The sequence below is a fragment of the Natator depressus genome, chromosome 15, assembly GCF_965152275.1.
Source record: "Natator depressus isolate rNatDep1 chromosome 15, rNatDep2.hap1, whole genome shotgun sequence".
Classification (NCBI taxonomy): Eukaryota; Metazoa; Chordata; order Testudines; family Cheloniidae; genus Natator; species Natator depressus.
The window spans coordinates 25,156,046-25,173,014 of NC_134248.1; the positions used below are offsets into that span (position 1 = coordinate 25,156,046).

At 47.3% G+C, this 16,969-nt stretch overlaps 1 protein-coding gene across 1 annotated transcript in view; it reads left to right on the forward strand.

The window, feature by feature from the left end:
- The window catches only part of ABCB9 (ATP binding cassette subfamily B member 9), a 33,876-nt gene that overhangs the window by 11,000 nt on the left and 5,907 nt on the right, over positions 1-16,969 (forward strand). Inside the window, exons 5-10 of the mRNA XM_074972787.1 lie at positions 1,125-1,330; positions 3,780-3,977; positions 7,626-7,754; positions 10,010-10,198; positions 12,930-13,103; positions 14,945-15,104. Of these exons, the coding sequence (XP_074828888.1) occupies positions 1,125-1,330; positions 3,780-3,977; positions 7,626-7,754; positions 10,010-10,198; positions 12,930-13,103; positions 14,945-15,104 (1,056 nt within the window). The remainder of the gene's footprint in view (positions 1-1,124; positions 1,331-3,779; positions 3,978-7,625; positions 7,755-10,009; positions 10,199-12,929; positions 13,104-14,944; positions 15,105-16,969) is intronic.

The following is a 16,969-nucleotide window of genomic DNA, read 5'->3' on the forward strand; positions in this document are numbered from 1 at the left end:
ACCATTTGAGTAAGTGATTGACCTGAAACACTAACGCACTGATTTCCAAGTACCTACTAACAGTGTCTGTCAGATTCACAGCCTAAGGGAAATCTGTATAAATCCTGCAATCTAAAGTGAACGGAGGTGCTTGGTTGCTACTGCTGGAAATCAGAGTCCCCAGTTTATCTATACAATGGGTACAACATGGGCAGTGCAAGGGTCACATGGGTGATCAGTAGGGACAGAACCCAGGATCAGCAGCACCAATTCACAGGCCTCCGCCATTTGAGATGAAGGAGCAACCCCATTAGCTGGTATCAGTCTCTTACCCTCTGGACTAGCCAGCCGAAGGAGATACAACTCACTTAACCAGTATGTTACCCAAACTTCCCTCTGACCACTCTACCCTACGTGTGCCTCAACCCTGGCCTGGCAGAACCATGTCTAGGCAGGGAGAGGGGACTTCACAAGCTTTTCAGTCTTGATCTCTTAGCTGGGAATGCCAGCAGGGCTCTCCAGCTGTGACTATGGTTCTATGTCAACTGTTGACTGGACTGAGCCCACTAGCTCGCTTCATGAAAGCCTCCAAATAGCTGTCAAAGGGTTAAAACTTTAGGTTGCTACTGACCTGAGCTGGATTAGAACTGTAGGTATGTTCAGCAGCTGGCACACATCCTACGTACACCTGTACCCAGCAATGTGCCTCGACCGTGGCTTGCGGGATGTGAGGGTGGTTCTGTCGACATGGCCCATTCAGTATTTGGGCTCTGCAGAGATTGCCAGCAAGGATCCTGAATGTGGTGGTAGATTTTTGTGGTGTTCTCACCTTCACTGAGACCTGCCAAACTCATTTCACGCCACCCACTGAACTGCCAGCGGGTGGTAACAGCTTCCAGTCACTCCTGACCTGGGCTGGATTTGAACTGGGAACCTAGATCTGAAAGGTTCTATGACCCATCATGAATGGCTGCATTCCCTCAGCCCCTGATCTGTGCACATTTCATTCTTGCTTCCCTATGACCCTCCAGTTTGGCTCATGGCATGTGCAATCACTACCTACCTGTGCTGGTATGGCGGTGGGGGCTGTGATTCCTGAAGCACTGATGGATCGGAGCTCTTCCCCACTCCCCTTTGCCTTGCAGGGGACATCATCTCCCGGCTGACCTCGGACACAACGATTGTGAGCGACCTAGTTTCCCAGAACATTAACATCTTCCTGCGCAACGTGGTGAAGGCGACGGGCGTGATTGTCTTCATGTTCAGCCTGTCCTGGCAGCTCTCTCTGGTGACCTTCATGGGCTTCCCCATCATCATGCTGGTGTCTGACCTCTACGGGAAATATTACAAGGTAAGGCAGATCGCTTGCGTCTTTAATTTAGGCCGAGTCCCTCTGTCTCCCCCACAAAGCAGGGCTCTTCCGTCGGCCAAGAGACCTCTCAGAGCAAGGCTGGGATCTAGCCGTGAGCTGCTTCTCACGGAGATTGGGGGTGAGCGGCGAGTGAACTGTCTCCCCTCGGGTCCTGCTGCCACGGGAAGAGATCAGGCCAGCCTGTGAGTCGTGGTGGCAGCACAGGACCCAAACGCTCCCTTGGTTTGCTTGTGCCTAAGACCTGCTTTGGCTCCAAGGAGTCAGGATGGCTCAGTGGCATTCAGGGAAGGATGCCGGATACATCAGGGATGCTGTATATGAGCAGGGGAGGGTGCAATCTGTGCTGTTGTACTGCCCCCTGCTGGCTGTCCGGAGAGCAACGTTGGCTGTAGCTCTTGAGCACCCAGAGTGATCGTCTAGAATACTGTGGGTTCCACAGTAAGTGGTGAGGACTTCTTCAGGGTACTTTTGCACCACAAGCTTTCCCCCGGCCAGTTCCCAATCTCTGTTCCCTGTTTCTCTCTCCTTTCTGCCTGAAGTAGCCAGTAATCAGTTCTGCAGGTCCACCAAGACAGGGAGTGTAACCAGGCCAGCAGTCTTTCCCTTCGTTTGCTGCTGACGTGGAAAGAGTGGGCTAGAACTAGCAGTTAATACAAATCCCCCACAATGAGCTTTAGCTGTTAACAGCCCCCTGATCCATCAGTCTAACTGTGGCTGGCCCTCACCCTCCACTTTCTGGAATGAGTCACTTTTGTAAGATTAAACAATCAGATGTTTGCTCAGTATTCAAAAGACCTTCTGTCTTGATGCTGGATTTCTCTGTTAGCCAATCTAATGGAGTTACAGGCTCTCTGGTAGCATGATCATGGGGATATCAAAGGAACGTGTTCTTTACGGGGAAAGGTGGGTGTCTGTCTGTCTGTCTAATTCGTTCTCTGCCCCGCCCCGCCCCCCCCCCCCCCCCGTATGTGTGTGTGCAATACACAGTGCTATGTGACCTTTGCTTTCTCTATTCCTGTCCCTCTTTAGTCCCAATGTGAGCTCTGTTAGTCTGTGGAATCCCCATTGCTTGGGACTTTTAGAAAAAGGACAAAACAACAGAAAACGTACAGCAGGGAGGAATCCCACCCTGGTCCCCAAGGGGGGGGGGCTGGGGTGATCTAATACATCTTCTCCTCTGAATCTACAGCTCTGCCAGCTCCATTGTCATAACCTGTAATACCAGTTGGGGCCTGTGCGCACCTGCCTGAGTCTCATTGCTCACAAGGAGCCTCCCTCATATTGCGCTGCTCTCTCTGAAGTGACATGCCCGCTCCCCCGTTGGGTGGAGCACGTGAATCCGTACAGCCCGTGGGCTGTGTGCTGTGCTTTTAGAGCTTCCTCGCTCTCAACCTCCGTGCCCTGGGGCAAATCCTGCCTATGTGCGTAGTGCCGCCCACGTGACATGCACATGCTGGCATGCTGTAAAAGCAGAGGCGCCGTGCCTGGATTCTGGCCAGCTGTGGTTCCCCTGTACAGATTCTCCGCCCTCTCCCCAGGCTTGTTCTTGCTAGGAGTGTGTAATTGGCAAGTGGGGGAAGTTTGCATGTTGCCATTGCTTGCTCAGAGTGTGCACATGCACAGACACCAGAGTGTGCCCCCCCAGGTCCTAGGTTCTGACCTGGTGAACCCCTTTGTGGCTTCTGTCACAGGCACCTGCTGGCTGTCCCAATGTGCTTAGAGATCCCAGCAGTACAGGGACTTGTGTTCATTTCCTGGCTCTGCCGCAGACTTCCTGTGCGACTTTGGAAAAGTCACTTTGTCTCTCAGTGCTTCAGTTCCTCATCTGTAACATGGGGATAATAGCACATCCTGTCTCCTCCTTTTGTCTGTCTTCTCTATTTACACTGTAAGCTCTTTGTGTGTGTGTGTGTGTGTGTGTGTGTGTGTGTGTACATACATACAGTGCCTAGCACAATGGGCCCGGGTCTTGACTTTGAGCTCTAAACGCTGTCATCATACACAAAGAATAATAATGATTGGCCCAGAGCCACTGAAGGAGTCTGTCAGACCAAGTGTCAGGACTCTGGTTCTCAGTCCTGTCCTCCCACAACCCCTCTACGGGATTCAGTCCTCTAGGCCAGTGCTACTCAAAGTGGTGGTCCGCGGACCGGTGCCAGTCCGTGAGCCATCGGCTGCCGGTCTGCACACACATTGGGGAAAAAAAAATATGCCGGTCCCCCACATCAGATTGCTTGAGAAGCACTGCTCTAGGCTGGCAAACCAGTCCAGGGACAAAGGGACAGTGAAATGAGCAATGGTCTCTGAATCCCTTTCCATCGGGTGTGCAGTGTGTCCTCTGTGGGGGAGCACGATGAAATGGAACAATAGCGCCCTTTGGTAAATACAGTCCTGCTTTCCCTTCCCGCCTTTCCTTTGTTCACTGCAGAAGCTCTCCAAGGAGGTTCAGGATGCTTTGGCGAAGGCCAACAACACAGCAGAAGAAACCATTTCGGCCATGAAGACTGTGCGCAGCTTTGCAAGCGAGGACATGGAAGCAAATGTCTATTGGGAAAAACTGCAGCAAGTGTACAAACTGAACAAAAAGGAAGCCCTGGCCTATACGTACTATGTGTGGTCCAGTGGGGTATGTGCCTTGTTTCTATTAGCCACCTGTTCTCACGGTGATGATTCTGAGGGCAGGGAGGGGTTATGTTCTGATACTGCTCATTCTCTGCTGTATGAACTTTGTAATATATTGTACATAAAAGTTTTGGGTCAGGGGTGTTAACAAAAGACACAAACGTTAAGGTCTGCTCACAATCCCCTATTCTTTATGTTTAACTCTCCAAACAAAGATACATTTCTGTTAAGGATTTTGCATAGTGTCATCCAACAAGCAGTTTCCTGCAGTAAGTAGCACTCTAATTAAGATCAGTCAAGGGCGTTGGAAGCACTCTGTGCACACGTTACTGCATTACGTTCTTAGGCCAGCTAGTTTTTGGTATCCCAAACTATAAAACAATGTTTATGAGATTCGATCTGCTGCTCAGAAACTGACAAAACCGTTTTCAGTGTAGTTGCTTTTTTGAAAGGCACTTCGTTGCCAGTCAAGCCTAGATTTCAGGGCTTCTACTGGTAACCAAAGTACTGCAAAATCTTCACATGCAAATGACCTGGTTCCACTAAATTCCTTTGTTGAAAGGTTTGTGAACCTGGTGAGCCAACTCTGGGGTGACTCATGGCATTCTACCAAAGTCCTGCAAGATTTGTGGTTTCTCATAGTTTGGATGCAAAACTAGACCATTTTGAATTTGAGTTTTTGGGATCATCCAAAGCAAAGCTCCCAGCATGAACCTGCGATGGCTCAGGAAATTGAGAAGACCTGTCCAAAATGAAACGGACAAATTTAGCACAGCTCTAACAACCTCTTTCTCAGGGAAGTGCAGAGCCCTGAACCCCGATCTTGGCAGATGAATAAAGGAGGAATTTGTTTTCATTATGTTTGGCTTGTAGAATGGATTTATTCGTGGCTTTGTAGTCGACCGCTTTCACTGGCTAACTTTTACCTCTTAGCCACTGGAAGAGTAGATGAGTCAGGTTTCCTATGTTCCATATTCCACACTCTGCTACTAACTCATGTGACTTCGGGCAAATCATTGAGCCTTGCCCCCCTGAGAACCTGGACTGACGAGTGCTATATAAATGCAAAGCACTTCTATTTTTCAGTTCTCTTTCAAGGGCCTGATCCAACTCCCACTGAAGTCAGTGGAAAAACTCCTTTGACATCAAGTAAGCGTTGGATCAGGCTTTAAGGCAGCACTTCTTAGCATATGCGCAACATGCCTCAGGTGGCACATGACCAGGATTCATCACTGAAATACACTTAAGTAATTCCATTGTGATTTATAACTCAGTCTAGCATATTAGGCCCCAGGCCAGAGCTCCATATACATTTCAGTGCCAGTGTTCGCTCTGAACTTCACATGTACTTTCTGGATTTCAGGGTTGACCTTAAGTACCCTTGAAACAAACAGCTGCAGGGTGGAACCACGGGCACATGGGGTACTAGTGTGTTACTCGTTAATTTCCACATACTCCATCCTCTCATCTGTCCCCTTAATGTAAACTACTGCTGACCCTGCCTATGCTCCTAAGTGGTTTTTATGTATTTATTTATTCTTTAACCACATGCAGGCAGATTTCTGGTCATAGGGCTTCCTCTGCTTGGATGCCAGTAATGTTAATAACAGCTTTGCCTACCAGGGGCATAGCGAAAATGGGCTTCTCCTGGCATCTTCAGTTTGAAGTGGAAAGCTAGCATTTTTGACTAGGTGAAAACTCTGATAAAGTGTTCCCTTTTGGTCCCAAATGCTCAGGGAAACCCATTCTAAGGCGAGTCATGTTTAGGTTAGTTCTTTGTTTTAATTGTTTCGGTCTTAAAAAGAAAAGGAGTACTAGTGGCACCTTAGAGACAAACCAATTTGTTTTGGTCTTGTTATTACATAGTCCTGCCTTGAGTGCAGGGGACTGGACTAGACTTCTTGAGGTCCCTTCTAGCCCTACACTTCTATGATTTAGACACTTCTGCACTAACTTGGGGACAGAGAGGTGCTGAACCACTGCAGCTCCCAGGGAGGTTAATGGGATCTGTAAACTGTTATTTCTTGTTATTGAATTAGTATCACAGCAGCACCTAGAGATCCCAGCTGGGATCAAGGTTGAATTGTAGTTGGCACTGGCCACTCACTCAGTGAGAGTTTGCAATCTCAATAGACAAGACAAAGGGTGGTATAAAGAGATAAGCAAAAGGCTGGAGACTGAGTCACAGGGAGATTGAAGGGAGTTGCCCATGGTCACACAGGGAGTCTATGGCAGAGACAGGAACTGAACTTGGATCTCCTGAGTCCTCGGACAGTGTTTTCACTACAAGATCATGCTTCCTTCCATTGCTCGGGGCTTTTCAGAATCAGAGCTTTTAATTACAGCCCGTTGCTTGAGGAAACATGCTACCGAATTAAAGAAGAGTACCCCTTCAAATGCCCATGATCCTTGAGGAAGTTTGGACTGGGATCTGAAAGTTATGCTTCAGGCCTATCTCTTTAGCCCACACTCTCTTGCATATATTCATCCCTAAACTCAGTTCATCCCATTTTAATTTTCCATACAAATCAATTGTTTAGATGTTACATGTTTTTCGCAATATCTGACATAACACCACAGTCCTGCAGTATGGCTCGTCTCTCCTTGCCCCTTGCAGTACATTTCAGATCAAATCAGAGGCAGCCCAGAATCCCAAATCCCAAACCCTTCATGTTTCAAGAGATGAGCAGAGCATTTGACTTTGAATTCCCAGATATGAATCCCGCTTCTGGGTTGGATCCTATATCAGAAAGGCCCTGTTTTCTGCTTTGAATGCTGACAATATCCATTATGGTATCTTGAGATTTTGGGGCTGTCCAGTCCAAACCCTGGCACTGATTCAACCCCCACCCTGAACTCTAGCATAATCCAAAGACAAACTGCATAAGAACATAAGAACGGTCATACTGGGTCAGACCAAAGGTCCATCTAGCCCCACATCCTCTCTTCCGACAGTGGCCAATTCCAGGTGCCCCAGAGGGAATGAACAGAACAGGTAATCATCAAGTGATCCATCCCCTGTAGCCCATTCCCAGCTTCTGGCAAAACAAGGCTTAAGGACACCATCCCTGCCCATCCTGGCTAATAGCCATTGATGGACCTATCCTCCACGAATTTATCTAGTTCTTTTTTGAACCTGGTTATAGTCTTGGCCTTCACAACATCCTCTGGCAAAGAGTTCCGCAGACTGACTGTGCGTTGTGTGAATAAATACTTCCTTTTGTTTGTTTTAAACCTGCTGCCTATTAATTTCATTTGGTGACCCCCCCAGTTCTCAACCCTCCTCTAGTTCAGATCTCTTTTTAAATCGGACTTAATTTCCACTGCTCTGACCATCTCCTGAGCATCAGATGCTTTATGGTTGAGCCTTTCAGAGTAGCACAGGGGGATTAAACACATCTTCCATGAATCTTAATGAAAGAGATGAGTCAGAAATCCCACAGATCAACCTGGGCTTCTCAACTATTTTGTTCCTCCAACATCAATGTCTCTGCTTTGAGTTTACAATCTATTGCACAACCTCAAGCACCCCGTTGGGACACTCCAGTAATAAAGCTTACACTGGTGAATTCTGGATAGCTGCGTGAATGAATAAACATGAGCCCGAGAAACAACCAGCATTGTCTGTTTATGTGTCTGTGCTTGATTTCAGCTGACTCTTCTTGTGGTGCAAGTCAGTATCCTTTACTATGGTGGCCATCTGGTGATCTCTGGGCAAATGACCAGCGGAAACCTGATATCTTTTATTATCTATGAATTTGTCTTGGGAGATTGCATGGAGGTGAGTGTGGTTTATCCATGCACCAGGTTTTTTTCACATCCCAGGCTAGAAAGCTGTGGGAGGGGAAGTAGAAGTGTTTTGTTTTTCTCTAGGTCACCATCGTCATAGTATTTTATCACCTCCCAGGTATTTAAAAATGGAAACAATGACAATCACTCTTTATTTCTCCTCCCCCACTCCTGATAGGAGTAATAGCTGGTTCAGGGTATAGGGTTTTGCTGTGTGTGGAGGGGTGTTATAGGAAAGTTATGTAGGCTATGTCTACACTACAGTCGGGATCAACGCTCTGAGATCGATCCACCAGCGGTCGATTTAGCTGGTCTAGTGAAGACCCGCCAAATTGACAGCAGATCGCTCTCCAGTCGACCCCTGTACTCTACCCCCGACGAGAAGAGTAAGGTAAGTTGACGGGAGAGTTTCTTCCGTTGACCTCCTGTGGTGTAGACCCCATGGGAACTCGACCTAAGATACGTCAACTCCAGCTACATTATTCACGTAGCTGGAGTTGCATAGCATAAGTCGACTTACTGTGGTAGTGTAGACATAGCTGTAAATAGAAATTAGTTTTGCATTTAGTTCTGAAAGCGGGTAGGTTCATGGTCACTCTTGTCTCCTTAAAAAGCTCTTTTGATTCGGAAGGGCCAGATTTGGGTATGACTCACATCGAGTAATAACACAAGAGAATCAGGCCCTAGATGACACTGAATGCCGGGTCCTTAGCTGGTGTGAATCAGCTCCAAAGACTCCAGTGAGGCTGTGCCATTTTACACCAGCTGAGGATTTGCCTCTGGTTGCTTTTGTTATTCCTATGAGTTTCCTGGCCTCTTCTGCCACCGTACCAGCTGGCACTAGCTCCTGCAGGACGTCCTTCAGATTAGACCTGGGACTTTGCCTCCAGGTCCGATTGCCCCCAGTGTGACAATGTGCGGAGGAGGCAGCCTCGCTCAGCGAACAGCGTGGGGTGGGGAGAACCACACTGTTCTCTCAAAATAATAGAAGTAGCTCATCTGCTGATGAGACAGCCGGCTGCAGGAAGTGGAGCGGAAAGCTGTCCATTGCTTGAAGGACAGAGTCTTGGATGTCTTCCGGGCAAGCTTTCCTGCGGGAAGGATGAAAAGGTTTGGAGGCTGCTTGTTACATATCAGGGCCCATTAAAAGCTTAGTGGGATTCTTTTACTTAATTGGTTATAAACGGCTAAATTGGCAGTGAATTAGTGAGATGGGATTCTGTCCGGGAGAGCCCTGGGATTGCCAAGCCTGCACAAGTCTGCTGTTGTCTCGTCTCATTAGCTCAGCTAATCCGGGCAGAAATGATCAGCTCCAAACTTCCTCCTAGCCTGGTGCGATCACCTAGGTGCTCCAGCCTCCCCTGGAATGAAGAACAGCACACGTGGCAGTAGCCATCTGTTCATAGGACTGCAGGATCCAGTGCTGCTTCCAGCCTGCTTCCTGCTTTCCTCTTGTGGGATGCCTGTTCCTTGCAATGTCTGTTCTGAAACTATGGGTTTGGTGTTGGAGGCTGAAGAGTATCCGAGTTTCAAGGGATGTTTTACTCTAAGCGGCCCCACCGTCTGCTGCATAGTAGACCTGGGTTTGGGAGTGGGCTTTGGGTTCCCATTGGGGCGCTGATGAAATGCATTTCAGAGGAGGGAGGGGTTGCCCCATATTCATAGGATTGCTGCAGAATCCGGGTGTTATGGGAAGTGCTTGTCTTGGTTGCATGGAAAACGACAGGAGGGTTTCAATCCATGTTCGGGTGATTTGTTTTCAGGGAGACTCCTCCCTGCATTCCATTTTTCTTCCACTGTCACACACACACCTTCTACAACCTCCATAACCATCATTCCACCATTGCACGCTTCTGTGTAATGAATGTGGGACCAAATCCTGAAATCGCAGGTGTATACAGTGTATCTTAGACCAGCAGTCAGTGCTGCTGCAAGCATCTGCCAGAGAGGGGGTCACTCAAAAGCTACGTCAGGTATTGGTGGGAGGGGAGATAGACCCTTTCACACCCAACCCACCCTTTTGTGGCTCTGCGTACGGTACTACATTCGTGTCGTTCCCTGGGAGTTTGGGCTTCGCTGCCGCCCTGTCATCTGGGAAGTTACTTTCTATTGCAATGTATGACCATGTAGTGCATGTTTATTTCATTTACAAGAGAGTGATATATTTTAATGATCATTATTTCTCTCTCTACTAAGCTCTGACACATGGAGATGTGTAACCTAGGCCTGTTTTGTGTTTCTCTTTAGTCTGTTGGTTCCGTCTACAGCGGATTAATGCAGGGAGTAGGAGCTGCTGAGAAAGTGTTTGAGTTTATAGATCGCAAGCCGACGATGGTGAATGATGGAACCCTGGCACCGGACCGTGTGGAGGGTAAAGTGGAGTTCAGAAATGTTACTTTTTCCTATGCTACCCGGTCTGCAACACAGGTCCTACAGGTGAGGGTCTTGGCACGTGTTCAGCATTCCCTTCCTGAATACACAGCACCATAGGAATAGGTTAAGTGCAATATTTCTCCAGCAGGTCAATTACTAACTAGTCTCAGACTGTGGCATAATCATTGAATCATAGAAATGGAGGACTGGAGGGGACCTCAAGGGGTCATCTAGTCCAGCCCCCCAAACTGAGGCCGTACCTACACCATCACTGACTAACTCATTTGTCTAACTCCTCCTTAAAAACCTCCAAGGGAAATGTTGGAAGCCCCATCCTTGGAGACGTTTCAAACCAGACTGGACAAAATACTGGGAAATAGATTGTGGGAAACCATTCCACATGGCGGTGTGGTGAAAAGAGGGCATTTAGGGCCTAACAAGGAATACTTATGTTAATAAAACCCTTGTTCACTCTTACAACATTAAAGAGCTAATTGTGGTCCAGGGTCTTGAGTCACATTATTGCTGGCAACTCCCATTGTAATGACCACCATTAAATTGTTGTTGTTCTTTTATTAAAGACACAGAAAAAGAAAGAAAACAAAACAGTTAAAGCCTTTGAAATACAAAGTGTTAAGTAAGGCTTTCGTTGTAGTAATTCCCCTTATTTCCTTTCCCTTAGTTGCCCTGTATTAAGATTTTTGTATAGGAGAAGCCCCTGTTTGACAGAGGATATTGCCGATGTTATTACCTGTCCTTGATGGGGAAGAGGGAAGAGGTTAGTTTTAGGTGGCTTGGAGCTATTGCTGTTGTTATTGGAGTCCAGTCCTGTTTCCACGAAGACTAAATAAGACAAAGGGACAGAAAAGAACAGCAAAGACAGGAAATGCAGCTTCTGCCTCGGGTGCTGACTTTCACTGGCTGCTGGAGGGACACAGGCCCAGCACACCTGCTTCTCAGCCACTCACGGTCTGGCAAACTTTTATCAGTATCAGGCTGTTTGAGGCATTGCTACTAGCTGCCTTTCTGGTCACAGGCTCGGTGCAAAAGGTGGAGTTGTTTTGGCCGGTTCAGCCAGACTCTGATTAGACAAAAGGCAAAGGAGAGGGTAGGCAAGAGGAAAGATAACGTGGGAAGGGAGGAAGGACACATGAGGAGTGGGTAAGATCAGGAACCCACGTCTCCCACCCCATGTATTGTTCAGCTGAAGCTGGTGGCAGTGACTGTGTCCTTGGTTCCCTCTCTGGCCTGGCTTGAGGATCAGGACAGTGCAGGCCTGGTGATCACAGGGGCCCGGGAGACAGGTGGCAGCCATGACGATGAAACTCGCTCCTTCTAGCCCACCCTTTCCCCCGTTCCCATTGAGTGACCCCCAGATAAACAACGTCCAGTTGAAACACATTTTGGGGATTTCAACTGTCAACATTCCCTCCCATTTCTAGACTCTTTCAGCTTGTTCTCATGCCAACCTGTGACTTTACCAGGAACTTTGACCCCCTTCTCCCAGTTCTCTGAACCTAAACCATCCAGTTTGTACCAGTCTCTGCATATTCAACTTTGGCTGACTTTCATAAACAATTTTATGTAACAGGCTGAGTTGGACTTTTGTTACTTCGCACATCTTAACATACAGACCTCTTTGTAACTGGCTGCCAGAGGACTTACTAGATGACTCCTCACTGTCGTCCCTCTTCTCTCCCTCCCCCCTCCCCCCCCCTGTTTTTTCATATCTTTCACGCCTATGATTTTGCATAGCTGGAAAAGTCCATTTGTGAGCTCACTTACTAGAAAGCCTTTTGTAGCTGTTTAACACTGAGACAGAAGGGATGTTTCTAGGTAACTCTGGAGGCTTGGCAGACAGCGAACCAGGTACTGATCTCAGATGCGTGGGATATATGGATAATGGTGTGGTCTCGGAGAATCAGCTAGATTCCAAGTGTTTATAGATATAACACTGGAGGGAAACCGCGAGCAGGCTATGTAGAGCTGCCCATTTGCAGTGGTGGTGTTTTGTGAAACTGCGGGCATGTTCTGTTTTGTGTCGTGCTAGTGAAAGCTGTTGGCCTTTTCGACCTCCAATAGGTGGAGGGAGGGCCCTGGAAAAAGATCCGCCCATTAAATCAAAAAGGGCAGGGATGAGATCAGAGGGTGGGTACCAGGACATTGCTGGACTGACAGCCTTTGAGACTGAGCCACAGAACAGGTATAGCACAGGGACAGCAGAGAAAGCGTCCCCATGCTGCCTGGTGCCAGTGTGCCTCAATCCTGACCCTCCAGATCTAGCCCATTCAGCCCTTAGCTTCTCTATTGAGATGACCAACAAAGTTGCCAGTTGTGGTTGTGCCTTTTATGATGTGGCCACCAAAGCATCGGGGCCTGGAGGGGGGCCACTGACCATTCCCAAGTTAAATTGGGTCAGAGTAGCAGAGGCAAGGGGTGCGGTCTGCAGTCTCTCTCCTGGTTTTTGGACCTGCCTGTTCTGTGGACAGGTGAGTCTGAAGAAAAGATGTTGGGCCCATCTGCTTGTTGTGGGGGAGGGGAGGAGTGAGGCAGAAGATGATGATACAGCACTGGGAGATTATCTAGTGGGCGCTCATACATGCTCATCTCCTGGCATTGAAGCTGGAGGCAGCCAATCTAGCCGTGGTAGGACAGGAACACTAAAGAAAACCCTGATCACTGTTTTCACTCTGTTTCAGCTGCCTTTTCTAGTGTACTCTCTGCAGATCAGACACATGGCTGCTTTAAAAGGCCAGGTACACAGGCTATCACTCACTCACCTCTTACGTTACAGAATGTGTCCTTCACCCTCTATCCTGGCAAAGTGACTGCGCTCGTGGGTCCTTCGGGCAGTGGGAAGAGCTCCTGCGTCAATATTCTGGAGAATTTCTACCCTCTTCAAGATGGGCAGGTCCTGCTGGACGGGCAGCCTATTAACACGTATGATCACAAGTACCTGCACTCAGTGGTACGAGTTACTGATAAACCTACTATAGCTCTACTCAGCCATGGATCAAAGGGTTTTAGATCATTCAGGGGATACTGTCTGGTCAAATTTGGGCCCAACATTTAATTTAGGTCTTTCTACAATGTTTCCTCAATGCCTGAGACTAGAGCTAGTTAAAATTTTTTGATGGGGGGGGTGGGGAGGAAGAAATGCACCTTTTTCTCCCAAAAAAATTTCACCCAAAAGTTGTCCTTGTTTTGACTAGTTCTATCTAAGACCAGTAGAACCATGTCCATGATTGTTTGGGTGTTTTTAAAAATTCTAGTATAAACCAGGGTTTTTTAAATACTTTGCACTTCTACAGCACCTTCTATCCATGCACTTTACAAATATTAATTAGTTAAATCTTCCAACACCCCGTGACGTATACGATCCCCATCGGTGAAGCCAGGCGACAGAAAGGTTAAGTAACTTGCCTAAGATGACTTTTTGGAAGTCTGCAGGCTTCCTTTCTTACACAAATAAACATTCCTCTGCAGTGGTTACAACCCAGAATATACAACATTAAGCTTCTGCATGAGAACCTGAAAACATAAGGGGTTAGAAACTGACTCTAAACCAAAAATGAAATTGACTAGTGGCATAAATGGTGAAAAGTATATTAGTAAATTTTTTAAATCCTTTCCCTTTAAATAGCCTGATGTTGTGGTGTCAGTAACACAAATAAGGCTGTTATTTTTTTATTATATATGCTTTTAATATCTGCTGTTGCTCTACATATTAATTTCTGAGAGAGAATTTGGAAAATTTGATTTTTAAAATGTAAGAGAGTTTACAAAAGGGGGTTACATTCTGCAGTTTGTAATGATTGCTTTCAGGATGGGAAGGAAAAGGCATTGTTTAGGAAATCAAAAATGGCAGCTCTGTAACTTTCTAATTTGGGGATTGAAAAATGATGCAGAGCCAATACTGCTGTGTGGCTGAATGGTCTAATTCTCAGACGCCCCACCAGTGCACTGTGCTCTGTAGACCTGGAGCACTTTATACTGACTTCATGCTTCTGTTGACTTAAATGGTTTTGGACATGAGTTTATGTGTTGGTTGCTAGGCTGTTGCTGCAGCCAGCATCGATGGCGATCTCCATGCTGTGTTCAAGACGCCTAACCGTGGTGACTGGATAGATGAAGCAGGAGGCTCTCTCTAGTCTGACTGACACATGGTGCCAGCACTGGGATTGGTTTCGTGTTACTGCCCAGTGGACTACAAGAAATGGCAGCTCTGAGCTTGCAGTGTTACAACCAAAACGCAACAATATCACTAGTGAAAGCTGCAGGGTTCTGTCCCATTGCTGCAGTTCTTAATAGGGTAATACCCTGAGATAAACAGGCCAGATTCACTTTTGTTCTCCAAGAACTGCGCTTTCAAACAGAGCGGAAACCAGAAACCACAAAGCACTAGCAGGTGTTATTACCCTGGGCTCCTATGGTTCGTCAGTTTTGTTTCTTGGTTCAATATGAAGGTGGCGCATAATCACTTCCCCACACTTAAATACCAGGTGCACCTGGCAAAATGTGCTTCCAGTGCTGACGAATGCCCTGCAGCTTCCATGAGTCAGCTAAGAGCTACTTCTGAGGGCGCAGCTGCATTGTTCACACGGGCAGCCTACAACAGAGTGTAATTAGTGCCCTCGCTGAAATCCTCTCTGGTTTAGGCACTTTGGGTCTAGGTTTAACGGTGGAACTCTGCCATCTACACTCACAAACCAACTGGAACCAATTATTATAATCTGCGAGAGGACTGTAGTCATTAAACGGTGACTGTTCTGTTTTGGTTCTGACTGCCTCTTCCCTTCCTTTCTGCAGATCTCTTTAGTGAGCCAAGAGCCAGTGTTGTTTGCTCGATCTATTGCGGAAAATATTTCATACGGTTTAACTTCAGTCTCGTTCGAGTCTGTTGTCCAAGCTGCTCAGAAGGCCAATGCCCATGCGTTTATCACAGAGTTGCAAGATGGCTACAAGACAGGTAGTACGGACCATTTCATTTTCTCCAGTTGCAGCAGAAGCATGATACTTAAATATCCAAAACAGTTCTTGGAGATTGGTGGTAAAATGCAGAGCCTCTCCTCTCAAGTTAAGGGATTAAATTCAGCCCATGTTAGCAATGACCAAAACTCACTGGCAATTGATGGCTGTTGGCCAAGATGGCCTCTGGCTGCCAGATATTGGGACTGGCCGACAGGATGGATGACTCAATAATTGCCCTGTTCTGTTCATTCCCACTGAAGCATCTGGCAACGCCCACTGCTGGCAGGCTAGGAGCTAGGTGGACCATTGGTCTGACCCAGTGTGGCCATTCTTATGTTCCATGGCTTACTCTGTGTCAACTTAGTTTGGTGTCAGGCCCAGTTTCCTATTGGGTAAGTGTCCACATCACAGAAACCCTCACCAGAGTTAGCACTAATTGCCCACTCCCCCCCACGTCCCCACTTATTGACAGGCTCCTCAGAGAGGACAAGGACTGAATGAGCTACGGAGACTGAACTGTCTTCTCCCCACAGAGGTGGTCTCTCCAAGTCAGGCCTGTGGCACCTGGTTGGGCTTTATGTGGAACTTGCCCCTGGTATATCTGTTATGTGGCTACGGGGGGCTTTAAGTCAGCTTTCCGCAGGAACAGGATTGGGCTCTGGATCCCTAACTCATAGTTCATCCAGTGCCAGGTCCTGGATGGAACACACCCTCTATCTCGTTTAGTTTTTCAGTGTGCTTATTCTCTTAACAACCCAATAGCAATAAAACTAAGCAGCGAGGCATAAACCAACCTGCTCCTACTTACCAAGAAAATAAAATGACAATAAATCTGCAGGAACAAGAGCTGACGTGTTGGTGACAGAAGCACTTTGCATTGGGACCAATGAGGGTAATGGCTTATACAATGCAACCGAAATGTTTCAGTTTCCCCTCCCTTCTCTCTTCACTGGAAGATCTGCAGAATGGGTCTCCAGGGAGAGAGTGCACGTAACTGACAGTATATGTAAATGTGCAGAAGTAGCAATAACTGGCACTATCTTTCAGTGCTGAGGTTTCCTTTGAAGAACTGGTCAATGAAGGTTTTGGATAGTTGATCTTCCAGGCTCGTGTAGCATTTCTCATCATAAGAACAAGTGGTTTGAACACTGGCCTGCTAAACCCAGAGTTGTAAGCTCAATCCTTGAGGGGGCCATTTAGGGATCTGGGGCAAAAATTGGGAATTAGTCCTGCTTTGAGCAGGGGGTTGGACTTGATGACCTCCTGAGGTCCCTTCCAACCCTGATATTCTATGATAATTCTAACAAGGACTCTTGGAATCACTGTAGCATTTGTCAATCCCCTAAAATGCCAGGTTGACAGTGGTGATCCACTGCTGCAGAGAGAGGCTAAGGGTATGACTACTGTAGGGGAACAGGGTTATTTTGGTAACTTAGGGCCTGAAAGACTCCCACTGAGTTCAGTGGGATCAGGTCCTTATTGAGGAGTATTGACCTTAAAAATCCCAGACCAGCATTTCAGAGGAGGGCACAGTTAGAATGGCTGCTGGGAGATGAGAACACTCCTCTCTTCTTGTACCAAGATATTTTTGGTTCCTGTTTTCAGAGTAGGAGAAAGACAAAATATTGAACAAGAAAAGTTGATCTGTATCCAAAGCGTTTTAATATATATTCTGGAAGTGAGGGAGGGAAAACAGCCAAAGAACCTTGGGCCCTTCATTCTCCATCTGTCAGTTTGGTGGTTTACGTGAGTTGTGGGTCTCAGTTCAGTTTCCAGGGCTCTAGTGTCTATTTAACCCCCCACCCCCCATAACGATTGACACTAAGGGTACCGCTACACAGTCCATGGTAGTGAGCCTCCAAG